Consider the following 27,924-nt stretch of genomic DNA (forward strand, 5'->3'; position numbering starts at 1 on the left):
ATATTATTAATTAAACTATAGTAGAGACCTAAAAAATGCAAAATATAAACAAATTTAAGAGAAAATTATTTTAGAATAATAAGGCCCAAGGATCTCTATCACGTTGCAAAATGTTAAATCTACAATAAGATACCCTAAAAATCGTAAGTATACAAAAAAATTTAGTATAATGAGGCCCTCAAGATCCCTATCGGATCACAAAATATCCTAGTATATTTGTAATACTATTGAATTTACTATAGAAGATGCCCTAAAAACCCTAAGGAAAAAAACTAAAATAAATTAGTACCACATTTTGCAATAATAGTGTGCCAGGGATCCCTATCAGGTTGCAATATGTAATATTATATTCTTAACATTGTTGAATTTACAATAGAATATACCCATAAAACCAGAATTATAGAACAAAAAGGATTAGAAAAAATAAGTCCCATTTGATCCCTATCAGATTGCAAAAGGTGCTAGTATATTCTTAACATTGTTGAATCTACTACATAAGATACTCTTAAAGAACCCAGTAAAAGAAGAAAAGGTGTACAATAATAAGGCCCCTGGGATTCATATCAGGTTGCAAAGTGTGCTAGTATATTCTTAGTTTTTTTGAATCTACTACAAACGCTACACTACAAAACCCACAGTAAAAGTAGAAAAAAGTATAGAATAAAAGGATATTGGGATCCCTGTTAAGTTTAGAAAATCTTCTAATATATTTTTAATATTGCTGAATCAACTGCGGAAGATACTTTTAGAAGCCTGGAGTGAAAGAAAAAAAATCTAGAATAATAAGGCCCTTGGGAGCCATATAAGGTTGCAAAAATGAGCGTGTATATTCTTAATATCGTTGAATCTTCTTCAGAAGATTCGCTAATCACCATAGTAAAAGAAGAAAAAAGCCTTGAATAATAAGTTCCCCTGGATCTCTATCAGATTTCTGAAATGTTTTAATATTTCTTAAAATGGTTGAATATGTAAACGTTTTGCGAGAGCCAGACAACCAAGAAGAACAAAAACAGAAGGGGACGACAAGAGAGGGACAAAAGAGAGAAAGTGCATGTGAGAAGATAGAGTTATCATTTCTGACTAAATCATGAATCCTCCATATTAGGGTTAGCATTGGTTGGTATTTATAATACCATATAGTATGTAACTAAAAGTAACTTATTGCGTCTGAGTCCTTTCTGAGTAAACCTTGACGTTGTAATAAGTCTAATGCGTTGCCTAAACGTTTAATCCTGGTCTTGTGATAGACTCCATGGGGGACAAGAACCAGGCACTGACGACTGAGGATTCCTCACTATTGTATCTTTTTACTTTGTGTCATGGGCATGGGAGAGTGGGATATGTGTCTCATTGGGATACATACGCTCACTCAACACCTGCAAACCCTTGCAAACACTTAACCTTTACATTTACTAACCCTCCGGGTAGCGTCCTGGGCATAGTCTATGTGTTTACTTCTTAAGGTATAATCCTGGTTCTGAAACAGACTCCGAGATTGACAAGAATCAGCTGTTGACAACCAAGGACTCTTCACTGACATCCCAAGTATCACAATTGTATCTGTTAACTATTTGTCACGGGCATGGGAGAGTGGGGTACATGTCTCATTGGGATACGTACGCTCGCTCAACGCCTGCAAACCCAGGCAAACACTTAACCTTTACACGTATAAACCCCCCCTCGTGTCGTCTAGCGCACAACTCATTCAGTCAATGAGCACGTCTCTTGGGTCAGTCGTACCCGGCACGAACGGACCCACATCAGGTTGCGTAAACGAGCTAGCATAGTCTAAGTATCAGCTAATCTAAAACAAAAAATGTCTTATAAAATAAGCCCTTCAAAAAATGTGCTAGAACCAACTTTGTTCAAAAGAGAAAATATTGTTGAATCAACTATAGAAGATTTCCTAAAAAACCCTAATAATCAACAACAGGAGATAGCCTCAAGTACCCTAGTAAAACAAAAAAAGTCTAGAAAATAAGCACCTGTTCAAAAAATGTGCCAAAACTAACTTTTTTCAAAAGAAAAATATTGTTGAATCAACTATAGAAGATACCCTAAAAACCCTAATAATCAACAACAGAAGATAGCCTCAAGTACCCAAATAAAACAAAAAAAAAGTCTAGAAAAATAAGCCCCTGTTCAAAAAATGTGCCAGAAAAAAAAAATTGTTGAATGAACTATAGAAGATACCCTAAAAAACCCAAAGTAGGGGAAAACAAAATAGTTGGGAATGTGGAGGGCTTTTTTGTAAAACTGCCTTCTAAGTTAAAACTCTTTAAAACTGGGAAAGAAGAACAGTAGTTCAGTTTTGGGGTTGAGCTGCAGAAGAGAAGAGGGAGAGATCGGCCATGGCGGAGGAGGAAGAAGAAGAGAGCAAGGGGGACTTCGTCGATGAATCCAATGCAGAGTGTTCGCCTCACGAGTTGCTGGAAGAGAGCAGGAAGGCGATGGAAGAGATTGCCGCGAAGATGATTCTTGTGAGCAAGGAAGGAGGCCCCAAATCGGAGCTGCGCGAGCTTTTCACTCAGATGTCTCTCGTCTTCATCACTCTTCGTCAGGTGCCTAGGTCTTCTGCTCTTGTTTCTCTGATTGAGTGGGTTTGCTTTCCTTTTTATTATGATTTTAATTGTTGTTCTTCTCTGCTTTTGGCGTTGTTTTTCTTTGTTTTCTTCGTTTTCTCTGAGGTCCCGGCATCTGCAGCTCTCGTTTCTCTGATTGGCTGAATTTTCTTATAATTATGATTTTGATTGTTGTTCTTGGCTTTTGTCGTTGTTTTTCTTTGTTTTCTTCGTTTCTCTGAGGTCCCGGCATCTGCAGCTCTCGTTTCTCTGATTGGCTGAATTTTCTTATAATTATGATTTTAATTGTTGATCTTGGTTTTTGGCGTTGGTTTTCTTTGTTTTCTTCGTTTCTCTGAGGTCCCGGCATCTGCAGCTCTCGTTTCTCTGATTGGCTGAATTTTCTTATAATTATGATTTTAATTGTTGATCTTGGTTTTTGGCGTTGGTTTTCTTTGTTTTCTTCGTTTCTCTGAGGTCCCGGCATCTGCAGCTCTCGTTTCTCTGATTGGCTGAATTTTCTTATAATTATGATTTTAATTGTTGATCTTGGTTTTTGGCGTTGGTTTTCTTTGTTTTCTTCGTTTCTCTGAGGTCCCGGCATCTGCAGCTCTCGTTTCTCTGACTGAATGGGTTCGCTTTTTGTTATAATTATGATCTTAATTGTTTTTCTTGGCTTTTGGTGTTGTTTTTCTTTGTTTTCATTCGTGGCTTGATTTTTTTCTTTAAGGTTGAATCGTTTCTCTTGGGTCCCAGCAGCTGAAACTCTCGTTTCTCTTGACTGTCCGGGTTTGCTTATTTTATAAATTTTCTTGGATTTTAGTGTTGTTTTTCTGTGTTTTCACTAGTGGCCCGACTTTTTTTTTTAAGTTGAATCGTTTCTCTGAGGTCCCAGCATCTTCAACTCTAGTTTCTCTTACTGGGTTTGCTTATTTTTCTTGGCATTTGTTGTTTTTCTTTGTTTCATGGGTGGGTTGAATTTGTTTCTTTGACGGCGAGTTGGTTCTATAAGATACACGCATCCTCGGCTTTCGTTTCTCTGTCTGGGTTTTCATATATTCTTATTTTTATTTCCTTTCTGTGTGGTAATTTTCGGCCCCCGGATGGATTGGTTTCTTTTAATCTGAATCAGTTTTCAACATCTTTACTCCCTTATGTTTTCAAAAAGAAACATCTTTACTTCCTTTTTGTGGTTATCTGTGGTCCATTGATGGATTTCTTTTTTCTAAAGCTGAATCAGTTTTTTATGGTATCAGCATCTTCAGCTCTCGTTTCTCTTACTGGGATTGCTTATTTCATTTTTTTTGGCATTTGATGCTTTTCTTTGTTTCACGTGGTGGATGAATTTTTATAAAGGTAAATCATTTTTAAAAGGTACCCGCATCTTCAGCTCGCGTTTCTCTGACTAAGTTTTCTTATTTGATGATTTTCTTGGCATTTTGAGGTAATTCTTTGGTCTGCGGGTGGATTTTTTTTTTATAGGTGAATCGTTCAATCCTGCTGGAAGAGGACAGGGTGAAGGAGGAAACAGAGAAGGCTAAGGCGCCAGTGGACATCACGACCCTGCAGTTGCACAATCTGACATATGAAAAGAACCATTACTTGAAAGCTATCAAAGCCTGCAAGGACTTCCGTTCTAAGTACCCTAACATTGAACTTGTTTCTGAGGAGGAGTTCTTTAGGGATGCACCGGATGATATTAAAGGTGGAGTTCTCTCCAATGACGGTGCACAAGATCTGATGCTGAAGAGATTGAACTATGAGCTTCATCAGGTACGCACAACATATGAAATTGTAGTGGGGCAAACATATTTGAGTAAGCTATTAGCTTTGAATGTCTGTTACCCCTATCCCTTTCGTAGTTGATCAGTTTAACCCATGGTCAACTAATGCCATGTCCAATTCATCCTTGGACATCATCTACTGCAGGAGGAAGTAGTTATGGAATTAAAAGGAATGAATTTTTTCCTATTATCTTTATGATTATGTATTAAAGCTTATGATTTTAGTTGAAAACTTTTAGGACATGTATTGAAGTATGATATGTATCATTAATTCAAAATTTTAGATCGATTAGAATTGACATGCTCCACGATTAGAGTTATGGGTTGGCCCATCATCGTTTATTATTTTTATGAATCAGAGAAAGGAGCTTTGCAAACTTCGTGAGAAACTGGAGCTGCGTAAGAAAGAACTTGTGGAGAGGCTTTCGGAAAGGAAGAAGTTTTTGTCCAGTCTTCCTTCACATTTGAAGTCATTGAAGAAAGCATCACTACCAGTTCAACAACAGTTGGGTGTTCTTCACACCAAAAAGTCAAAGCAGAACTCTGCAGCAGAGTTGTTACCTCTTCCTCTTTACATTCTATACACACAACTGCTGTCTCAGAAAGAAGCTTTTGGGGAAAGTATTGAACTTGAAATACTTGGAAGCATCAAGGATGCTCAGGTTTTTGCCCAACAACAAGCGAGCAAGGATTCAGGTAACATTTTTATGGAATTACATGTCAACTTTAATGTGGTATTTATTCCGTTATTTGATTTCATTTTGTCACGTTCTGCAAAAATTCCTTCTTCGTGATCCTGCAGCATAATGCTGATAACGTCTTCATAATTTCTTGTGTTCATGGCTTCAGATTTTTTCTGTATATTATTTCTAGTTTTATCCATAGTTTTTAATAGGTCATAGGTTTTTGGTGAATTATAAAAAAATACCTTCGTCCATCAAAACCTGGCCGCCTTAGCTGTCTTTCTGAAGGAAAAAAAATTCAGAAAACGTCATGTACTACTCATGGGATGACCCATATTTATATAGGTTACATATTGGGCCACACTTAACGTGGAACTCTGCAGCGTCAGTGCTCTTCTGGATGCGACGGTGGGAGGCTGGGGTTTGGAAATAAGAACCTCATAGTCGTAACTCAGTGACCACTGGGTGAAATACCAGTGACAGGTGAAGGCCCTATTAGGAGTAAGTCACTAATGGGTCTAGAATAATAAAGACAACATAAGTTATCTGGTATGGGCTTAGTCACTTATGGCCCTATACTAGTTACGAGAAAAATAGATAAAACAACTCAGGGAAGGATGCCTTAGTTCAACATTGACTAATGTTTGAGAAATTTCCATTATGATGGTTCTCTTCAGGCCTCATATGGACACTTTTAAAGTATCTAGGAGAAGAGGAAAAAAATGAAATATCAAAAGGCACTAGCAGAATATAAGCAACTGCAAAAAGTTAAGAAAAATTTAGTATCCGTTGATAACTATGTAGTCTTCCTTTCTTGACGAGAGCTTTCCTAATGAAAGGCTTACTATTACTTCAGTGATACCTGTTGATTACGTGATAGAAAAGGAGATAAGCGATGGCAATTTACATGATACTTGTTTATCCCATTGAAGACTGACAGAATTGTGTAGACACTCTTGGGCGAGAATGAGAGAATAGAGGAAGTAGAGAGAAAGAACAGAATTTAAGAGAAAATGTTCAAGTTTTTTGTTACTCAAGTAGGTATATATACTGGCCGTTTAACGGCTAATTTACTGTTCATAACGGCTAGTAAAAAACTAGCCGTTATTGTCCCGATTTTAAAATCGGGTAGTGGGCCCCACCGAGCTTGGCCCAAGATATCCCTTTTTTAAAATCGGGTAGAAGGATGTTTCATCAAATACTACATCTTTGGATACAATATACTTTCGAGTAATTGGATGATATAACTTGTATCCTTTTTGAGTAACAGAATATCCAATAAATACACACTTCAAACCTTTTGTAGATAGCTTATTCTGTTTATGCGTATGATTGTATACATAGGCAACACACCCAAAGATTTTAACAGGTAATCCTGTTTTTAGTCGCACATTAGGATAGTGCATTTCCATTAACTCAAGTGGGCTCTTAAAATCTAGAGTCCTTGAAGGAAGTCTATTCACTAAGTGGGTAGCTGTCATGATTGCAAATCCCCATAAGTTTGCTGGGACATTTCCTTGCACTAGTAAAGTTCTTCCCCTGTCCACTATATCACCAATTTTCCTTTCAGCAACTCCATTTTGTTGTGGAGTATAAGGACATGAAGTCTCATGTCTTATACCTTCACTGGTAACAAATTCTAGTAATCCGTTGTTTAGGAAATCTTTGGCATTGTCTGTTCTAAGTCCTTGTACTGGATCACCAAATTGTCTCTTGATCAAGGCACATAACACCTTGATATTTTGAGTCACTTCGTGTTTGTGTTTCTGAAGAAACACCCAGGTATATCTACTATAGTCATCTACACAGACTAGGAAATACTTGAATCCTAGTATATCCTGTTGTGGAGAGGGTCCCCAAACATTGCAGTGAATTATTTGGAAAGGTTTAGTTGAGTAGGATTTACTTGGTGGATAGGTAGTACGTTTAAACTTTCCTAATTGACATGCTTCACATATCAAATTTTCCATCAAACAGTTTTTGAATAAATGCGGATACATTTGTTTTAAGAAGAAGAAAGATGGATGACCCATCCTTTGATGAATCGCCATAAGTGACTCCTTTGATGTAGCAGTAGCTACTGTTCTCGTTTGATCTCCTCCTAAGACTCCATGTTTTTGGCATGGAAGGTAGTAGAGTCCTTGTTGGACTTTAGCTAGTCCAATCCTCCACCCGAGTTCCTTATGACACAAATAAGCATCCAGATTATCAAACAGAACAGTATACTCATTTATCTTAGCTAACTGTTGAACAGAGATTAAATTCACAAACAGTTTTGGAACATGTATAACATTTTTAAGTTTGCCAATTGGATGTATGGCCAAATTGCCTATTCCCACTACTGGAAGTAGTGTTCCATCAGCAGTTTGTACATGCTTCCCAGGAGCAAGTTTTTCATATGTCATGAAGGATTCCTTCCTAGATGACAAATGCTCCGTAGCTCCTGAATCTAGGATCCAAGCAGTTGTTAGATCCTTAGTAAACAAAGCTATTTGTGTTAAAAAATCATTGTTACCCGTATTGGCCATTGAGGTGGAGCCGATGACAGAACCAGAGTGAATGATTGTCTTCAAATTTTGAATTTCCTCTATCACCTTCTGGAGGTCCTGCATTGAGGGAAGAGTATTACCAGAATTTTGTTCCTGCTGGGCTAGATGTGCTCTTGCAATGTGGGGAGGCTTTCCATGTAGTTTCCAGCATTTCTCTTTGGTATGTCCTCTCTTTTTGCAGTAGTTACAGAATATATCCTCTTTGTTAGTTTTTTCTTGATCTCCCTTCTGCTGGGGCTGACCTTTTGCTATATAAGCTGTACCTTCAATGGCTCCTTTAACAGAATTCAAACGACTTTCTTCTTGCATCACCTTGGATTCAGCCTCGTCATATGAGGGTTCATCTTCTCGGTTGTAAAGCTGACTCCTGACAAGTTCGAATTCTGGTCTAAGACCATTAAGGAACTGACAGAGGCGATTAGTTGCCTCATGGGCTCTAGCCACTGGATCAGTAGAGGGTGGACGACAATGATCCAGCTCATTGTGAATGTCTCTCAGTTTATTGGAATAGGTAAGCACATCCATGTCTCCTTGCTTGAGAGTATATGACTGGACGATGAGAGTAATTATCTTCGTCTTGTCATGCTTCTTAGAATGATTTCTATGGACGGCTTTCCATAAAGTTTTAGAAGTCGCGTATGATGTGTACCTTGTGAGCTGCTCTGAAGAGAGAGAATCAAGCATCCAACCAAATACGAATTCCTCCTCCATGGTCCATCTCTGGAAGTCTGGATGATCTTCGTTTGGAGGATCTTCAGTCAAAAGGTGTAGAAGATTGCGAGGCTTCAAGGCAGCTTGGATTGTTCTTGACCACAGGAGGAGATTGTGGCCATTGAATATATTGCACTTTGCAAGCACCGGAAGATGCGTCAGCCATCGATCCGGGATGATCAACTGGTGCCCAGATGATGTAGACGATACGGCCGGGGCCTGAATCTTCACTGACTCCTCAGTCATGGTGTAGACGCAGCGGAAGCAATTCTCTGGATGCTTTAGGTAGCCTCCCGTAGGATGCTCTTAAGCTCCAAAAAACAACAAATATCAAATGCAAGATCAGAGATCCTGCTCTGATACCATGACAGAATTGTGTAGACACTCTTGGGCGAGAATGAGAGAATAGAGGAAGTAGAGAGAAAGAACAGAATTTAAGAGAAAATGTTCAAGTTTTTTGTTACTCAAGTAGGTATATATACTGGCCGTTTAACGGCTAATTTACTGTTCATAACGGCTAGTAAAAAACTAGCCGTTATTGTCCCGATTTTAAAATCGGGTAGTGGGCCCCACCGAGCTTGGCCCAAGATATCCCTTTCTTGACGAGAGCTTTCCTAATGAAAGGCTTACTATTACTTCAGTGATACCTGTTGATTACGTGATAGAAAAGGAGATAAGCGATGGCAATTTACGTGATACTTGTTTATCCCATTGAAGACAATCCAAATTATACAATGAGGAGAATTTGGTAAAAGCAATGCGCAAAGAAAGAGGAGACTGTCTAAAAATCTCAATTTAAACTATTCCTCAAGTGACACAGGTTTAATACCCGAGAATAAAGTTAGTAGAGTAGGCCAATTTACTCAATACTTATTTTCCTCATTTTGTGTTATCCGTAAAACCGACTACAATCCAGTTAAAGGTTCATGACACAAGAAAATAAATAAAGGAAACAAAAAACAAGGATAGAGTAGATTGTCTGTCTAAAAAAATCAATCGAATGTGCCTTGGATGCTGTGGGTTGCGTCCGGAATGTTGGAAACATATCTACATTATTACGATCTTTATTAGTTAATTTCGACATGGTAGAATTTGGTGCCTCTAATTCTAATGTTTTTATTCATCTTATTCTGCGCTTAAGAATTATTGCATTAAAAAAACATGACAAAAATCTGCGTAAATAGGCTGTTTTTGATTTATTTGTGCATAATGAGAAGGCTTTCATACTCAATTTGTGAGTGATAATGATCTATTGTCTTTTTTTAAAGTTTAGCGTTATTACATTTAATGTCTTATATCTGATGTTGAGGAAGAAAGCTCATATGAATCACATAACCGCATCATCGATGTGTTTGATGCACATCCTCATCGTTGATATCTTGGTTGGTCTGATATGCTTTAATGTCATTTTTTTATTGGTTTTCACTTTGATTTCCTTTACTACTATTAATCACAAATACAGGAACCAGTGTTGAGGCTGGAAAACTGGATGACGACTTGGTTGATGATGAAGATGAAGGTCAGAGGAGGAGGAAAAGGCCAAAGAAAACTTCATCCAAAGACACAGTCGACAGTTCTGGAATCTTCCAGTCACATCCACTTTATATTTTCCTTCACATGTTTGATGATGAATCTCCTGCTGCCAAGCCTTTGAAATTGGTTTCTCTGAGATTTGAGTTCTTGGTCAAGTTGAATGTAGTCTGTGTTGGTGTTGAAGGTGGAGACCAAAAGTTGGAGAATATGTTGTGTAACTTATTTCCTGATGATGTTGGAATTGAGCTTCCTCATGAAGTACGGGTCTACTTTCTTTCTCAGCTCATGCTGATTCATTTAATTTATGCCTTATCTAATCATCTCTGTTTTGTTATTTTTTTTCATTTTTTGTACGCCAATATATATATATATATATATATATATATATATATATATAAACAATAAAGAAGATCACCCAGCTTGGTGAACCTCCGTTTGTACGCCAAAATATTTAAGAAAACTGTTGAATCGAGTCTCTCTCTCTCCCTCTCTCTCTCTCTCTCTCTCTCTCTCTTTCTCTTTTTTTCACTTTATTTCTTTCTCCATTGTGAGTGGGCCACGTTCTATAAGTGGCCCACGTGGGAGTTCTTTCCTTTTATTCGACTCTCACTTAAGTAAAATCCCACGTGTGAGCCTTTAAGTGACTCACACGTGGGACCTTGTAATGGGGCCTCTTAAAAGGCCCCAAGCCCTAGCCGTCAAACACTTCTTCTTTGTTTTTGTTCTTTTTAGTCTACAAGACTGTGTCTCAGGCGCCGCCCTTGGCTGGAGCTTCTCCTCTCAACATCTCTCTCTATTTCTCCCAAACTAACATGGTATCAGAGCATCTCTGATCCTCGAAGGGCTCATCAACTGGAGCAGATCAAGTCGTTGTTGGAGGTGTTCCCTGTTGCTGTTAGCTCGTCTCAGATTTCCTCAAGCTCTGTCTGCAATGCCAAACAATGGCGATGAAATTTTGGCTACTGTTGATGAAGGACTGAGTGGAGTTAGACAAGGAGAGTCTGACTCTCCTCAAGTTCAAGATGCTGGTCGTCCTAACTTTATTTTTCCCCCACCAGAAGTCAAGTTTGATGGGGGAAATATGTTTGAGTGGTCCAAGATGGTCACTCTCACTCTGTATGGATGCCAGCTGGGAGACCACTTGACAGATGATCCAAGAGCTGCATCGGATCCAGAGTACAAAAAATGGAGGGCTGAGGAATCTCTGATCCTCAGCTGGATGCTCAGATCGATGACACCAGAGATGCGGCGAGATTTCCTCTACTGTGATACAGTAAAAGAAATGTGGGATGATATTCAGAAATACAGTGAAGAACAGAGTCATGACTGGAGGATTTACGAGTTAAATGTCCAGGCGACTCAAGCACGTCAAGGGACGGACAATGTACTTCAGTACTCCTCAAAACTGAAAGCAGTCTGGAGAGAAATTGACTACTTGTGGCCCACTCACAACCCACAGTCAGTGGAGCGGCAGTATATTTTGAAGCAGAGATTATTTACTTTTCTGATGGGTCTCAATCCCACGTATGAATCTGTGAGGAGCCAGCTCCTGCACAGAGAAAAATTGCCTAGTCTGGAAGAACTATTGGAGCAATCAGACAGGCAGAGAGTCGACTGCGTGTTGCCTCTGATCCTCAGACTCAAAATTCCGCTGCATTTTTATCAAGGAAGCCAGAGGCTAAAGCGGCTCCAAATACGAGCTGGCCCACTCGTCCACCGCCACCTAACTCGACTGCTTCACCAGAAGGGGAAGACAGTCGTGATGCACTGTTCTGCGCCTACTGCAAAAGGCGTCGACATACTAAAGAGAATTGTTGGAAGCTAGCATGGAAGAATCAGAACGCAGGGAAGAAGGCTTATGTATCTACTTCCCAACCACAAAACTCTGGAGCAGCCGGGACGAGTCAAGCAGTTGAAGAAGTGCAAGAAAAACTCAGCTCTACCTCATTGGCAAAGTCAGGTAATTCCTCTCCCCATGATTGGATTGCCGATACTGGGGCAACAGATCATATGTCCCCAGATGCGTCGCAATTCACCGAGTATAGCCCTGCTGAAGTGACACATAGAGTCCAAACAGCTGGAGATGGTTATCTGTCAGTAAAGGGAGTTGGAAAGATTCGGGTTCCCCCCCTTGGGCTCCTCAAAGAAGTCTTACATGTAGAGGGCCTAAGGACAAACTTGATATCTATACAAAAAGTAGTTGATGATTTGGGTTGCCAATTTATTCTGGACAGTGATGACTGTTTTTTGTATGACAAGGTCTCCGGGAGGAAGATTTCGTCCTTTAGGAGGGAAGGTGGCTTACTCATCCTTGATGGCTTGCCTCGACAGTGCATGGTGTCACAACATACGATCACCAAGGAGGAAAGGGTGATCCGTCTACATCAACGGATGGGACACCCTCCTTTTGACTTACTTAAGACTTGTTATCCCTCTATGTTTAATGGGATTTTAGCTGAAAAATTGTTTTGTGAGGCCTGTTGTATGGCCAAACTTCGAAGAACTACTTTTAAATTTATGGATGATCGCTGCTCTTCCCCGTTTGATTGTATACACAGTGATGTTTGGGGGCCCTGCCCAGTGGAGAGTTTAACGGGCAGCCGTTATTTCATTGTGTTTGTTGACTGCAGTCGGGCGATGTGGCTATACTTGCTGAAATCTAAAGCAGAAGTGCGAACAGTAATTGTCGAATTGTGCAGTTGAATTCAGAATCGGTTTGGGAAGAAGATCAAACGTTTTCGATCTGATAATGGAATTGAGTTCCTCAATGCCGAAGTTAAGTCGTACTTTATGAGCCAGGGGATTATACATGAGACGTCATGTGTCAACACCCCTCAGCAAAATGGGCTAGCTGAGAGGCGTTTGGGTTACACATTGGCCACTGCCAGGTCACTATTATTTCAAGCAAAGTTGTCCAAGAAATACTGGGGAGAGGCGGTACAGACAGCAGCCTATCTGATAAACAGAATTCCTATGAAAGTCATTGATCTTAACAGTCCCCTGGATCGACTACGAGAATCTTTTCCGAAAGTTCGTCTGTTCTCTGGACTTCCTGCTCGAGTATTCGGATGTGTGGTGTATGTGCATCAGAATTTAGGCAAACTTGACCCACGAGCAATCCGTTGCATATTTGTTGGATACTCTGGGACTCAAAAGGGATATAGGTGCTTTCACCCTCCTTCAAGAAGATTCTTTGTGTCGGCAGATGTGGTGTTTAACGAGACAGAACTGTACTCCACTGCTGACAATGTGTCTGCGACAACCCAGACTGAACAAGGCTCACACGTATTTGAATTTCTACGTCATTTGACTCCTGATCAAACCCATTGTTCTACTGACACTCCAGCTGGGGAGATCGAGGTCAACACAAGCGGGCAGATAGTTGATGATGCCGAAGATGAATTGATTCAGCCTTCGGATGAGCAGGGTGAACCAGCGGGAGCTATGGACAATCAAATTAATCCTGAGGAAGAATTGACCCAAGAAGTTCCGGAACACTCACTAGAAGATGCAGTTGCAGATACGAATGTAGAAGCACCGGATGATGACTCAGGTTGGCCTATAGCATTGAGGAAGGGAGTAAGGTCGTGCCGAGCTAAGGCGAAGTGCCCGATCAGCCATTACGTGAAATATGAAAGACTGAGCAGTCAGTATCGGAGTTTTCTCACTCTGCTGGGTGAAATTGTTGTTCCAGACAGAGTCGAGGATGCCCTCCGAGATCCGGGTTGGAAAGCAGCTATGGATGATGAAATGTATGCTCTCATGAAGAATGACACTTGGGAGATTACTTCCCTGCCCAAGGGAAAGAAGGCAGTGGGATGTCGATGGGTGTTCACACCCAAATTTCTGGCAGATAGAACGTTGGAAAGGCTCAAGGCCAGACTAGTGGCAAAGGGTTACACACAAACAGAGGGAATTGATTATGGTGAGACATTCGCGCCAGTAGCAAAGTTTAACACCGTCCGAGTCTTGATTGCACTTGCAGCTAAGTGTGATTGGGAAATTTTTCAGTTTGATGTGAAGAACGCATTTCTCCATGGAGAGTTGGAGGAAGAAGTCTATATGCAGCTTCCCCCGGGATATCGATTGACAGAAAAACCAAATCAAGTATGTCGACTGAAGAAGGCTCTGTATGGGTTGAAACAATCACCGAGGGCATGGTTTGGACGCTTCACCAAGGCCATGGTAGAATTGAATTACTACCAAGCTAGAGGAGATCATGCTCTCTTTATCAAGAAGGGAGCAGGTGGAGCAGTTACTGTTCTACTAGTCTATGTGGACGATATACTTGTTACTGGTGGAGATATAGAAGAAATTGATCGGTTGACCAAGGCACTGTCCAAACAATTTGATATGAAGGAACTTGGACCATTGAAGTATTTTTTGGGTATTGAGGTTGCATACTCCAACGAAGGTATTTCTTTCAGCCAACATAAGTATACGTTGGATCTACTGCAGGAAACTGGGCAATTGGGGTGTAAGCCAGCGACAACCCCCCTTGATATTAATGTAAAGATTGGAAAAGGAGATGATGGAGCGGCGGTAGACAAACATCTTTATCAAAGGTTGATTGGGAAACTGATTTACCTCAACCATACAAGACCAGATATCTCGTATGCTGTCAGCCTATTGAGTCAGTTCATGAGTGAGCCATATGAAATTCATTTGCGAGCAGCTTACAGGATTCTGGCATATTTGAAATTCACTGTTGGACAAGGACTTCTATTCACTCGTGAAGGAGGTCTGACGTTGGAAGCCTATACTGACTCTGATTGGGCCGGGTCGGTGATTGATCGTCGCTCTACATCCGGTTACTGTACACTCTTGGGTGGTAGTTTGGTCACTTGGAGGAGTAAGAAGCAGAAGGAAGTCTCTCTGTCTAGTGCGGAAGCTGAACTTCGAGCACTTAAGCGGGGTGTCTCAGAATGTCGCTGGTTGAAGCATTTGTTGGAGGATATTGGATTATATGATGGTGTGAAGGAATCAAACTCTACTGTGACAATCAGTCTGCCCTTGCAATTGCCAGAAATCCTGTTCAACATGACAGGACCAAGCATATGGCCATTAATCGGCATTATCTTTCGGAGAACATTGATCGGGGAATCATTCGACCAGAGTACATTCCATCCGTCAACCAAAAAGCCGACATCTTCACCAAGCCTCTGCCTGGTCCGAGATTTCAACAGTTAGTGTCCAAGCTAGGCATGGTCAACATCCACACCTAGCTTGCGGGGGGGTGTTGAATCGAGTCTCTCTCTCTCCCTCTCTCTCTCTCTCTCTCTCTTTCTCTTTTTTTCACTTTATTTCTTTCTCCATTGTGAGTGGGCCACGTTCTATAAGTGGCCCACGTGGGAGTTCTTTCCTTTTATTCGACTCTCACTTAAGTAAAATCCCACGTGTGAGCCTTTAAGTGACTCACACGTGGGACCTTGTAATGGGGCCTCTTAAAAGGCCCCAAGCCCTAGCCGTCAAACACTTCTTCTTTGTTTTTGTTCTTTTTAGTCTACAAGACTGTGTCTCAGGCGCCGCTCTTGGCTGGAGCTTCTCCTCTCCTCAACATCTCTCTCTATTTCTCCCAAACTAACAAAAACATACCCATCACTGGGAAATATTTGGCGGATTAAAGAATGTTCTTTATCTTAGGGATCTTTGTTCCCCTCCAATTGCATTGCTTGTCAAACAGTTTGATATATATATGTGTATGTTGTGTGTTTGTGTATATTTATTTCAAGAGATTTCTTCATGAAACTATTGTAGGGAGGGAGCGAGGAAAAAAAGACAGTAGGCTTGGATTAATGCTCATACCCCCTCTTGGAGGATCTCACAGTGCAATTCACAATAGGTTCTTGAATGCCTTCTTAGCTGAGAGAGACATGAATTTTAAAAAAACTAATTTGGGAATGTGCCATAAATACACCCGTTAGGTGTTGAGGATCATAGCACATTTTTAAAGTTCTCTTCAGGTTTCCGTACGTAGAATCGTTAATTCCTCTTATTTCTAGCAACAAATTAGACTAGATTTGTGTTCTCAATCCCCCCCCCCCTTTTTTGTCTTTTTGCAGGCAGCTAAGACCTATGCAGGAGACAACATAAATTTTCAGGCGAGAAGTTTACGCCCTTTTACGTGGGCTCAACATTTGGGTGGAATGGATATTTTACCCGAATCACCGCCTTTGCTTCAAATGTCAGACAAGGGTTGTTCTCCCTCTGGACTGTCCCTGTATCGCCATCAAAATCGCGTTCAGACATTTCTGCAGAGGCTCCGTTCAAGGATAAAAGCACATACGGCTCTTCAGTGAGTCGCTGCTCAATGACCCCCCAAATGTTCCAAAAAAACAGGAATTTGATTTCTGCAAATCTATAACTTCCATTGCAATGTCATTTGTAGTTTGAGGTTCTAGAGTTGCACTTTATTTTTCAGTATCCCATATATATGTTTTTTTTAAGTGAAATGCATGTCTGCAATGCTTTCTCTCCCTGATTAGCTTTCTTTTCCTTCTTTCCAATAGGTTCTGAGACCTCATTTTAACTACACTATCGTCATAACAGAGGTTATTCCACTGGCAGAGCCAGTAGTTTATATGAGCCCTCCGCATTCTTTCCTCTTTGAAATGCAGGAAACAGATGGAGTCGCTAAAAAGGTTGACCTTCCCTTCCATCTCCTGCACTGATGTTCCATGGGCTCTTCATTCACCTTCATGTACTATGGAACAGTGGTCAGCCCCTGGGTCAACCTCAGTGGATGTTGGCTCTTTGGATAATTCTTCAGCAGCAAGGTCAAATAGGGAGGAGGGAGAAAGTGCTAGGGAAGATGGAGAACTTCCATCCGCTTCTCAGCTTCCAGTCATCTCCGACGATCCAAAACCGGTTTCTCCCGGGGAGCTTTCCAGGAGCTTGAACTTGATGTCGAAAAGACCGACTGCTTCTAATTTGGGGAAGTCAATGAGCTTCAAACGACATGATGAGATCACAGACCTTGTGATGGATTGGGAGAGTGATGAAGAACAGCAGGTTGCACCAGGCATCGAACTCGAAGGAGAAGACATAAGCATGAAGAAGAACTGGAGAAGGCCATGGGAGGAGTATGGGCTGAAAGTATTTTCCATGGTTCTCAGCAGGATTCAAAATGGGAAGAAAATGAAACTGGAGGCGAAGGTAGGGGTTTTGTCCTTGCTAGTTGAAGTATGGATCAATGGACTCGAAAATGTCTGAAAAATGTGGTTTGGGTATCATTTCAGGTTGAAATCAGTGTGGAGTACCCTCTGAGGCCGCCTAATTTTAGCCTGAGCATGGCAACTGACTTGCTAAAGGAAGGTGGTGGCTCTTCATCTAGTGAGTGTTGCAGTGCAGAATGGTTTAATGAGCTCCGTGCCATGGAGGCTGAGGTACTCTCCTTATCTTCAAATCTGGCTGTTAGTGTTCAGTGCCTACTCGATAGCCCGCTGTTTTTTCATCTTTATTTCTCACTGTGATGTAACCTTCCGTTATTTCTTCGCGGTTATTTCTAGAACCTTCATAATAGAACAGATATCGAGTAGGCCCAATTTGTAGCCCCATAAATATGGGGGGTGGACCATGTGAGTAGGCAAAGTTATTCTCTTTCCTCAAACCCTAGTGCGTGAGTGGTTCTAGCTGGAGTATCACCACGTAGGAGCTGACATGGAGATCTGCTCAATCGACCCAAGGCCTACCCAGCTCGACCCCTGTCCTTCCCTCTTGATCTTGTAGGGTTTGAGTTATTTGCAGCAGCAATCCTTGTTAATTACTAAGCAAGATTAAGCTTAACTAGGGGTTTAATCCCTCAGACTTCTTTGATATATATCGTGGCATTCTCATAAAATTGTGTCATGATTTCAGGTCAATGTTCACATCATGAACATGGTGTCAGAAGAATGGGAATATGAGATCTTGGCCAACCAGATCTGCTGCTTAGCTATGCTTTTTGACATGCATGTTGACCAATTGCAAACTATCCCTCCTGCCCAGAGGAGCATCTCGTTGGCTGACCTTGGACCATGGCAACCAGTCATCGGGTCTTCGTCTTTTGGGAGGTCTGCCCGGGGAAGAGACCGAAGGAAGTTGCTTTCTTGGAAGAAAACCTGAGACTAATAAGGTACTAAAAACAGTTGACGGTCTAATCTTTCTCCTGTTTTATTGTTTCATGCTTCAATATAAACCCTTTTTTCTTATTCTGGTGACATTCTTGATACTTCAAAGAATCTGAAAACTACTGATCGGTATTCTGCAATGCTTATTCTGGTTCCTTACTCTTCTCTTTAGTTTTGCCTCCATAAAATACTTTATTGCGATGCTCCTGGTTATAGTGAAGCTGACATTCTGATAGAGATCTCCTCTGATCTGATAAAAAATCAAGAATTCTCAAGAATTGACCCTTCCATTGAGTCCACTGAGTCGACCTCCACCACCAGATTGGAGTTAATCTGCGCTTCGTGATCAGTCCCAGCAATCTTTCTATATGAAGAAGTCCTTGTTGATTAGAGATGTTTCTGCTATTTATCTTTATTTAATATAGTTTTTTTGTCCCTAGATTGTCAATTGGCCACGTTTTAAGTGGCCCATATTGTTTACTTTAATTTAAATGGTTGTATGCGGGTCACAGTTATAATTGGCCCACCAATCTGTGTATCACATGATTTTTTCCAGGAATAATCCACGTTGGTTAGTGGGACCCACCCAGTTATGATATTAGCTCGTATTAAGCCAGTAAGAAGGTTTAGAAAGTGAGTCCTTTCTGTTGTCCAAACCCTAGCCTTCAGAAACTCTTTCTGCTGTCACCAAGAGAGGAGAATCCAAAGGATTCTTAGAAGACACCAAGCTGGATTTTGATACGAACCTTGATCTAGGTTCGTATCGGAGGGAGGGTAGAGGACGAGGTAAGGTAGAAATTCCCGGGGAAGAGAGGAGAACGGGAATGGTCGGGGGAGGGCCGAGCTGAGGGGTAGGGATTGGCCGGGGACGAGCCGCCTGAAGATGCGGTGAAGTAGAGACGATAACGAAGGACAGGGATCGTAGAGGGAGAGGGAGAAACCAGACCTAGACGAGGAGGGGGGAGACAAGAAGACCTTAATGCAATCTCTTTCTTCTTGGCTGCCCCCCTAAAGGGAGGGCATCCCTATTTAAAGGGAAATACATAAAAGCAAATGACTAAAACGCCCCTGTGGGCTAACATGACGAAATTACCCCTAGGATCCTATCAGATTTCTGTTTAACAGCCCCCCTTGAGGGTACATCCCTCTTTCTTTTAGGCTCACAAAATCCCATCCAATGTTAGTACGGGCTTACACGTGCCTCCTTCGGTGTCTTTGTATTTCTTGGGTAGTCTCGTGTCACATTCCTTATCTTTGGTTCCTTATTTTGGCCAGTTCTGGTGTTTGAGATTTGAAGTCCCTTTCTTGGCAGAGAAGACACTATTTTTACCTTTTTCTACTTTAACCTAAAAACTTGTATATTTGTGAATATTTCCTTGTGTCACTTGACTGTGGGACCTTTTTTAAAAAGGAAATTAAGGAAGATCACCCAAAATTGGTGACTCTCCTGATGTGATAAATAGATATATTCATTTAGTACACATAAGTCCTGACGTGCCTCCATGCCCCCTGGTTGTGGCCCTTTAAACTATGCAGATGTGAGACTTGCCTCTGCTAGTACAACTTTGTCTAGCGATATCTCCCTTCCATTGAAGGTAACCTTGTTCCTATGAAGCCATATTTTCCAGAGTATTGCAAAAGGTCAACCACACTCCTTTCGCCCCTGAGTGCACCACCTTATATGGAATCTCAGAAGGCCTCTGAGGAGACCACGCTTGTGGTTGGTTGATGGGGCCACACTGCTCTGGCAAACAGGCATTTGAAGATGAGATGGGCTGTCTTCTTTGCCGCTTGCACGCGGAGTACATTTTGCTGAGGCTCTTTGGAGCCACCTCTTCCAGATGACCTTCAATACTAGTCTTCGTCGTAGGAGCAGCTCACCTTGAGGAGAGGCTTTTTGTTTCTATATGGTGCGATAGGCACAAATGGTTCTTGGTTCTTCTGCTATGTGTCTGGTGCTTTGCATGGGCATCCCGGATGGAGAAGGATCTGCCTATCCACCCCTTCCGTCTTGTGTCCCTCTCTATGGACGTAGGTGTAATAAGTTCTGCTGCATCCTTGTATAGTTCTCTACTGTCTAGTTGGACAGGGCGGGTGTGGATTCCACACACTAACCCAACACTCTCTACTGGGGCTTGAGGGTTCTGTGCATGGGCAAAAATGCGTGGGAACTTTGTCTTTAGTGTGTCCTGAGCCGTCCATTCCTCTAGGCCAAAAACAGACTACCAAAACTTAGATGACAACTTAGAGCAGAGCTGTGCGTCTCTCCCAGGCCAAGCTAGATCCATAATTGTCCTTCAGGATCTGCATAACTAGACATGGTCATTCTGTTCTGTTCGATTTAAACGAACAAAAATTCGCCCAAAAGAACCGCACAGGGCCTTATTCTTTGTTCTGTTCTTTTTTTTTGTAAAATGAACAAAATTTGCACATTCGCACAAAGCAAACAAAAGAACCGCACACGGGTCTGTGCGATGTTCTGTTCTAATTTGTTTTTGTTCTGTTCGGAATACCGAACAGAACGAACAGTTCGCACAAATTCGCACAAAAAGAACAGAACGACCATGTCTACAGCAGCATAACCACGTTTGGCTCGGCCCTCAAGACTCCCCACCCACTTGGCCAGTAATGCTATGTTGAATTCCTAGATTTTCAATACTCCTAGGCCTCCCAAATGGCATTTCCGCAGGAATCTTCTCATCATACCTTCTAGGTGGTTGCCAACCCTCACTGGTAGTTTCAAGAGCGAGATGCAGAAGATAGGGATCGCTGAGAGCACATGTTGCAGCAACACCAAGCCTTCCCCCTTTGACAACACTCTGTCTTGAGCTTCATCTCCACCTTAGTCAATCTGTGTTCTTTAAAAAAGTCCGAGATATTTCATGGGTAGTGTCCCAATTAGTGAACATATTGCCTCCTCTTGCAATAACCAAAGCCAGCAAAGGCTGACTGGGCGCAGTTAATATGATTAGAGACATTTCTGGTTGCCAATACAATGTCACAGAGACATTATAGTTCACTATGCCGTAGTGATTTTTAAAAACAACTATCAGAAATAATGTCTTTTATTTGAATTCCTCGTGAAACGTGACCCTTAGCTTCCAACCGTATCAGATTGTGAATCCAAGATGTGTAGAAATAGCTACTGGTGGTTTGAGTGCTCAATACTTGGCCATAAACATTGATTCCAAAAAAAGAAAATACTTGGCCATAAAGAATATCTCTCAGGCTATAATCCTGAGTCTTCGAATGCGTGTCAGATTGACTTGTGAAACCAAGATGATGTCTAGAAATAGCAAGCAGAGGTTTGAGTGCTCAGTGCTTGGCCGATTTCTCATTGTGCACTGCTTAGAGAGTATCTAATCTCATGTTCTTTGATTTTTCTTATTCATACTAAAAGTATGTGCCTAAGTTAAGTAATTTTATTCTAAGGCACTAAATAGATTTCCAAAGTACGTCAACTATGAAGCTCACAGTGGGCAGGTCTGTGTAAACACAATTTTAGCGATCGAACTATGAAAAGCCCTGCAGCTCAAGTTATCTATCTCATTAATCGTTCTAAGCTGTTCTCAAGAGTTGTCAATGGTACTCTTGTTCAAACAATAGACTACTGACAATTTCTCTCTGAGATTTTTCTTCTAAAATACTCTCTGATCTGTAATGATATTTCAGAAAAATTAGCCTGAATTTTGTGTGAGATGCAACTAGATAATTTCCTTTGTTAGCGCACTTCATCCTCTTGCAATTATGAACCGTCTAACTCATATACGATCTATATGTAGTCATAAGAATTAGTTTGATCTGGAGGTATGATCCCCATTCTAGCAAAAAAAATGGTGTGCAATTGAGATTGCGTAATTTCATAATTCTTAGGAACCCACTAAGGATAAGTAACACTACTTTTGTTTTAGATACTATTGAATTTTTTGGACAAGTTTCTCAATTGAGGAATTTATGATTATTCCTGTGCACTTAGATGATAATTCTGTTGAATCCACTCTTCATGTCAATGGATAACTTTATATGACACCAATAATCTAGTCAAGGGAACTTTTCAACAGTATTATGATATGAACTTTGTTTACGCTCTCATGTAGGGATATTGAGATACTTCTGAGTTCAAAAGGTTGGATTTTGTCATTACCATTATGAAAACTTTTATTTGGGAAATAGGTTGGATGGGTCCATTTAGTTATGATACTTTTATGTAAGGATTTCCCTGAATACTTCATGTTTAATAAACATAGCTTTCTTAACAATGAACAAGCTTAAAGTTTGTTTCTCTGTGTGATCAGTAAAATTTTGGTAGACTATGACCATAACCTGATGTAAGATAACATGTCATGCTCATCGTCCAGATTTTTTCTTCACTGACAAATTATGTATACACAAGTAAATCCCTTGTATTGATAATAGCCATAAACCTCAGCATAAGAAATAACTCTGTAATGTGAGATTTAAACAAATCAAGTTAGAATACTTTAATTAGAAATAATGTGGTATCAGCTAAAGATCTTTACATTGGATGAAGATCTAATGATCAAGATTTGGACTCCACTATGAACCCCAAGATGTGAAGGACTTGGTCCCTCCTGTGCTGGCATGTGGCATCATCTTGGCCGTCCAAGTTTATTCAAAAAAATAGACGGCCGAGATCTCTCTCTAAGATGTGCCTAGATCCACCACACCCCTAAGAGCAACTTGGGTTTTGAAAGGAAAATTACATGTAGTCCACAATTCCTAATGTTACACATGGGAGATTTAAATATTAGAAGACGAGCCTCGTGAGCCACTTAAGTCAATTATAAAATAATTGACTCTAGAAAGTAAGCAAGTTATATGAGTCAGATACAAAATAAATCGCAATTATAAAAAAGAACTTCATGAAGAAGAGCAAAATGAAGCTATGCCCAAGTATACAATTGTGAGGTCATTGTGCAGTGCATTTGCTCTGCCCATCGCCATGACCTGGACCAGAGCAAATGGGCAATTTGGATAGTTTATTACTAAAAAATGTGCATATTAATGAAATGCCACATGTATGTGATTGATTAAGAGGTTCAATCTTTGGGTTCAAAACTGGTTAGAAGACATAATCTTGGCCGCGTTGTTTGGTCATTGGGACAACCTACCATGCGAGGCTGGGTGGATTCAGCTTCCAGGTGGTTTAAATTTCTGGAATGTGCCCCAACAGAACAACTTTTGATGACCATCCCTACAAGATGGAAACTTTTGGATACACATAATGTGATTCTGGGTCCCTGATTTTCTATTGTTTCATGGGTGTTTAGGTTTCATGGATGAATAATAAAACAACTTTATATTTTACCCATTACAAAGAGTTTACTAGGGCTAGGGTGAGTCACATCTGAACCCCAGTGAGAGGTTCAGTGAAATCTCTGAGCATAAATGGGATGTTTGATGAGATTTGTATTATATTGACTCTAAGGGTGATGGGCTGGAGTCAAAGGGACTAAGCCATTGTTTCTAGAAGGGTTCTGGGGAGAACTATTCCAAATCCAAGAGTTTCAAAGGGTTCTAGTTGATCTTGATATGTTTGACTACAATAAAATGTTCTGTATTTGTTTGATGAGATTAGCAGAATTCCATATGGTAAAAGTCATTAAATTTATAGACAATGTGTATTTATTAGTCTGAACTGGGTATGACCAATGGATGAAGATTAGTTCATCCCCAAGTAGTTACTAGCAGACATTTAGTTACATAAAAAATGCAATATGTTTTTGTTACTTTGTTTCAGAGGTGTTTCCCTTTTTTCTAAAGATGTATGGCCGATTTTTGGGTTTAAATAGTTCTACTAGCTATACTATTCATTTGTGACAACTACCTCAAATAGCGCAAGTTTCTCAAAATAGCATTCAAATTGTGTCAATATAAGAGCACAATCTAAAGACCAGACTAGGGGACATACTATGACGAAGAAAATTCATCTTAATTGTAAACACATATGAACAAACTAGATATATAAAACTGATTAAAGACATTAATGCAGAATTGAATAAAATACCTCATTAGCTGGTAATTCCGGTTTAAATGACTTTAGTTCTTATGTGTGTAAATAATTAGTTTCTGTGCATACTTATTCTTATTTTGTCATCTTTATTCTCCTCATATAATAAAACCTGCCTCTTTGGCTAATTGAAAACATGCATGCAATGAAAGCCGTACCCTCTTCCCACTGTCATCTACATCATCTGCAGATCTTGATGAAGATACACTTCAATGAGAACAATACCAAAATTGTTATTTAAGTTTTCGTAATCATGATTTACAATTTCACTCCTGCAAGCATTGCATTGTTTAAAACATAACTAAAAATAAAATAGAAAAAATCAGACAATCCGTAGAAAATGAGTCAGAGTAATTAGAAGACATTGAACAGCTAGAATGATTAACGTCATATATTATATGAACATTAAAACAAACTCTGACAAAAAATGCATCATTCAACAACTGATTGTTGCAGACAACTGGTTTTTAAGTTTGCCTAACAATAAATAATTCACATGTTTTTATTTTTCTTTTCTAATTAAGGCACACATTTCATTGCCAGCCTGTCACAAGAGTAACACCTGCATAATATTTGGTTATCAGAGGATCATTTACCTGAAAGAACTCTTTTCAAAAAGAATTTACCTGAAATAATATGTAAGATTTCATAAAGCTCCTGTACAACGAACACATTGAGTCATTACGAATGCGATGATATGAAGTTTCAACTTCTGTGAATGCATAGTGTAGATTTAAACTCATAGACTTCTAGGTTCTGTTTTCAATTTATGAACTGATATTATTCCTTTTTTAAAAAAAATTAAATGACAGTAGTCCATTTTTTCTTATTCACATTTCCCCTATTTTTCATTTTAATTCAGGCACTAGAAATAATTACATTGTGCAGTCAGTCATAAAGAAAGTAAACTGATCATTAAAGAAGGATGCGGAAACTCATTTGAACCAACGGCCATGAGAATATTGTTAGAGTTATTTTGTTCATTGCCTTCTCTATGTTTGCCTTATAACTAGTATCAAACAGCCATGAAAAAAGTTACTAACCCATGAAACCAAAAGCGAAGGACTTCAAACCCTTGTTAAAGAACAACCTTTAAAAATGATATTCATGATTTCTACTTTATGGGTGGAGTACGCATACATTGAGGCACCCATTCTAACTCAGGAAAAATATTAACTCAAAGTAGCTGCCTAAGAAAAGAAAATTCCTCTAACACATTGGAAGAAAATATATCGAAACAAAAATTATTCAACCAAATATGCAACTGAGGATAAATAAAAAAACCTAAAACGGATACCAACCACAAACTGTTGTTGCTTCCAAGATAGATCGTCTGATTGAGATACATTGAGGCACTCATTCTAACTCAGGAAAAATATTAACTCAAAGTAGCTGCCCAAGAAAAGAAAATTCCTCTAACACAATGGAAGAAAATATATCGAAACAAAAATTATTCAACCAAATATGCAACAGAGGATAAATAAAAAAACCTAAAACGGATACCAACCACAAACTGTTGTTGCTTTCAAGATAGATCGTCTGATTGAGATACATTGAGGCACTCATTCTAACTCAGGAAAAATATTAACTCAAAGTAGCCGCCCAAGAAAAGAAAATTCCTCTAACACATTGGAAGAAAATATATTGAAACAAAAATTCTTCAACCAAATATGCAACTGAGGAAAAATAAAAAAACCTAAAACGGATACCAACCACAAACTTTTGTTGCCTTCATGATAGATTGTCTGATTGCGAATCCATGGCAGCCATATTCTGCTCTTCCATTAGTTTAATCTGCCTTTCGGCGTGTTCCCTCTCACACTGGCTGATCCCCATAATAATGTCGACCATTGTGCCCGTCGTTCCAAAGAAAACTAATGGTGCCAATGACTTCCTCTTTATTCCAACCGGGATGGCAATCAGAGCACCAGCCACCGAGAACACCCACGTGCCAAGCGCACTGCGTAAAAGCAAATAAATTCTTTAAATAATGTTTTGATGAAAAATTATTATTCTTCGAAAGAAAAGAAGATCACTCAATATCGGTACTCAACCCAATACTAAAAAAATACAAAATGAGAATTACAAGGACCAAACTTGTCCCCCCCCAACCATTCACACCCTTCTAAACTAGCATGCAACAAAACCCTCCAATTCGTTAACAATGCCATGAGGCCAAGATAGTCATCTAGCCGCATGTTTCAAGGGATCTTATTAAAAATTGAAATACCAGAGGCTCAAGAAAGAAACTATAAAATCTGGCTAGTAAGTGACAGATGATGACAGTTAACCCTAATTAAAAGTTAGAGAGGAGATCTAATCAAATTAGACTCGGTTTCGTTGAATTTTCAATTTTTTATGAAACAATATTTGGCGAAAAAACTGGCATCATTACTGAAATCCGCACCGACCAATGGGAGTGAATTAAAGATGGATTTCAATAAATAACAACTGAAAATTAAAAAAAAATGGTTCACATACAAAAAAATTATTATTCTTATGATTAATGAAGTCATGACGTAATGTCTAGGAAGAAACAACTCTTGGCAGATAAACGGTTCTTTTATTACCAGTGCTCCAATCAATAGCTGGGACAAAAATGACCTTACAGGAGACTTTTTCCAGCGATTTTCAAAACTCTTGAGGTCATTCATTCATCCTGAAACCTGTTAAGTGTTAGCCGATAGGGTATTCGTGTATATTTTACTTCTAGGGTTCCTCCCCCCCTTCTTGCTATGTTATGTATATTAAGTCTTCTCTCTTTCATCTCCTCAATCTTTAATAAACAGCTAGAGAGAAACGAGATCATTTTCACCGGGAGGTTAGCTTCGATGAACTGGCGTCATTCCCGACATGGAGGGTCTTATCCTGGGCTGGTTTAGAAAGACCTGAGTGGGGCAGCCCGATTTTGTTCAAGCGTAACACATGTTTATATATACATATATTTATGGGGTTGATCACCGATTCGGGGTCATCTAGAGATAAACGATAGCTGAATGAGACTCAGATTCTTTCAGTTTTGTTAAATTTGGGCTCAAATTGGACATCTTTCCTGAATTAGTTTGGAAAAGTAAGCTAGAAGAAAAGAAAAATCAATGGAACTGCTTTTGCCAATCATGATGGTTCCATTTATCTGATCTGTGATAGGAACTCAGCAATGAAATTTATGGTACAGAGAACTGGTTCAAGATGCATAACCGAATCCTGCGCTCTCAATAATTTCGCTGGTTACTCAACGATGGCCTTTGATCTAACTGATTATCCAACTAACGGAATGAAATTTAGATAATTCTATGCAATATGCTAGAATCTGCAAATAACTGAATAATTCAAGCTTAGATAATTCAATGAAAAAGATTTTGAGATGCTACAAATTTTTTTTGGATCGGAAATCCTCCGCAGAAACAAAAAAAAGTTTTCAAACAAACTTCAGATTCTAACGTGACCTAGAGCAATTTCAGAGGTAAGTTACCCATTAATCAAGACTAATGAGGATTAATGGGTAATTTCCGTCTGAAGAAATCAAGATCTCGACTCCATATGGGGACGTTTACATCAATGCTCGAATCAATAATGAGTGTCATCAAATTTCAAAATGGGCACAAATTTTTTCCCATCTTTCCGAAAGCAACGAACTAATAGTTAGCAGAAATTTAGAAAAATAAATGAGAAGGGCATGGGACAGTCGATTATTAGCAAGAAACCCGGAAAATAGATAAGATAAAGAAGGGCGGAAGAAAGAAAGCTTACTCTGAGACGGAGCAATCTTCAAGTTGCTTCGTCTCGCCTTCGCGCAAACCTCTTTCCATGGCGCTCACTCTCTCTCTCTACCTCTCTTTGTATCTCTCTCTGTATTTCTCTCTCTATATATATTTCTCTCTTTCTCTCTCAGTCTCTCTCTATATATTTCTATTTCTCTCTCTAATCTCTCTGTATATACCTATTTCTCTCTCTAATCTCTCTG

At 39.8% G+C, this 27,924-nt stretch overlaps 3 protein-coding genes across 3 annotated transcripts; 2 read left to right on the forward strand and 1 right to left on the reverse strand.

Annotated features, from left to right (window-relative positions):
- The first annotated feature begins 2,292 nt into the window (after positions 1–2,292).
- THO5 (THO complex, subunit 5) lies at positions 2,293–18,090 on the forward strand. The gene is made up of 8 exons (XM_078585332.1): positions 2,293–2,561; positions 4,044–4,334; positions 4,705–5,041; positions 9,751–10,079; positions 15,884–16,116; positions 16,439–16,976; positions 17,060–17,206; positions 17,679–18,090. The coding sequence occupies exons 1-8, from the start codon at positions 2,352–2,354 to the stop codon at positions 17,922–17,924; spliced, it is 2,331 nt and encodes a 776-aa protein (XP_078441458.1). The 5' UTR covers positions 2,293–2,351; the 3' UTR covers positions 17,925–18,090.
- On the forward strand, positions 10,621–12,372 carry LOC144711354 (uncharacterized). The gene is made up of 2 exons (XM_078585333.1): positions 10,621–11,781; positions 12,081–12,372. Exon 1 carries the CDS (start codon positions 10,753–10,755, stop codon positions 11,644–11,646), a length of 894 nt encoding a protein of 297 aa, XP_078441459.1. The 5' UTR covers positions 10,621–10,752; the 3' UTR covers positions 11,647–11,781; positions 12,081–12,372.
- Positions 18,091–25,582: 7,492 nt separating the features above from the next.
- LOC144711221 (uncharacterized) lies at positions 25,583–27,871 on the reverse strand. The gene is made up of 2 exons (XM_078585153.1): positions 27,711–27,871; positions 25,583–25,920 (listed from the first exon to the last, which is right to left on the reverse strand). Exons 1-2 carry the CDS (start codon positions 27,767–27,769, stop codon positions 25,692–25,694), a joined length of 288 nt encoding a protein of 95 aa, XP_078441279.1. The 5' UTR covers positions 27,770–27,871; the 3' UTR covers positions 25,583–25,691.
- Between the last annotated feature and the right edge of the window lie 53 nt (positions 27,872–27,924).

This window comes from Wolffia australiana, chromosome 13 (genome assembly GCF_029677425.1).
Source record: "Wolffia australiana isolate 7733 chromosome 13, ASM2967742v1".
Taxonomy (NCBI): domain Eukaryota; kingdom Viridiplantae; phylum Streptophyta; class Magnoliopsida; order Alismatales; family Araceae; genus Wolffia; species Wolffia australiana.

Bases quoted from the DNA above. Each gene is read 5' to 3' on its own strand.
- THO5 (XM_078585332.1), top strand. From the start codon at position 2,352: ATGGCGGAGGAGGAAGAAGAAGAGAGCAAGGGGGACTTCGTCGATGAA. The intron at 16,117-16,438 runs GTGAGTCGCTGC...TTTGAAATGCAG, and splicing joins AAAGCACATACGGCTCTTCA to GAAACAGATGGAGTCGCTAA. The intron at 16,977-17,059 runs GTAGGGGTTTTG...GTATCATTTCAG, and splicing joins AAATGAAACTGGAGGCGAAG to GTTGAAATCAGTGTGGAGTA.
- LOC144711221 (XM_078585153.1), bottom strand. From the start codon at position 27,769: ATGGAAAGAGGTTTGCGCGAAGGCGAGACGAAGCAACTTGAAGATTGC. The intron at 25,921-27,710 runs GTAAGCTTTCTT...GCTTTTACGCAG, and splicing joins GAAGATTGCTCCGTCTCAGA to TGCGCTTGGCACGTGGGTGT.
- LOC144711354 (XM_078585333.1), top strand. From the start codon at position 10,753: ATGCCAAACAATGGCGATGAAATTTTGGCTACTGTTGATGAAGGACTG.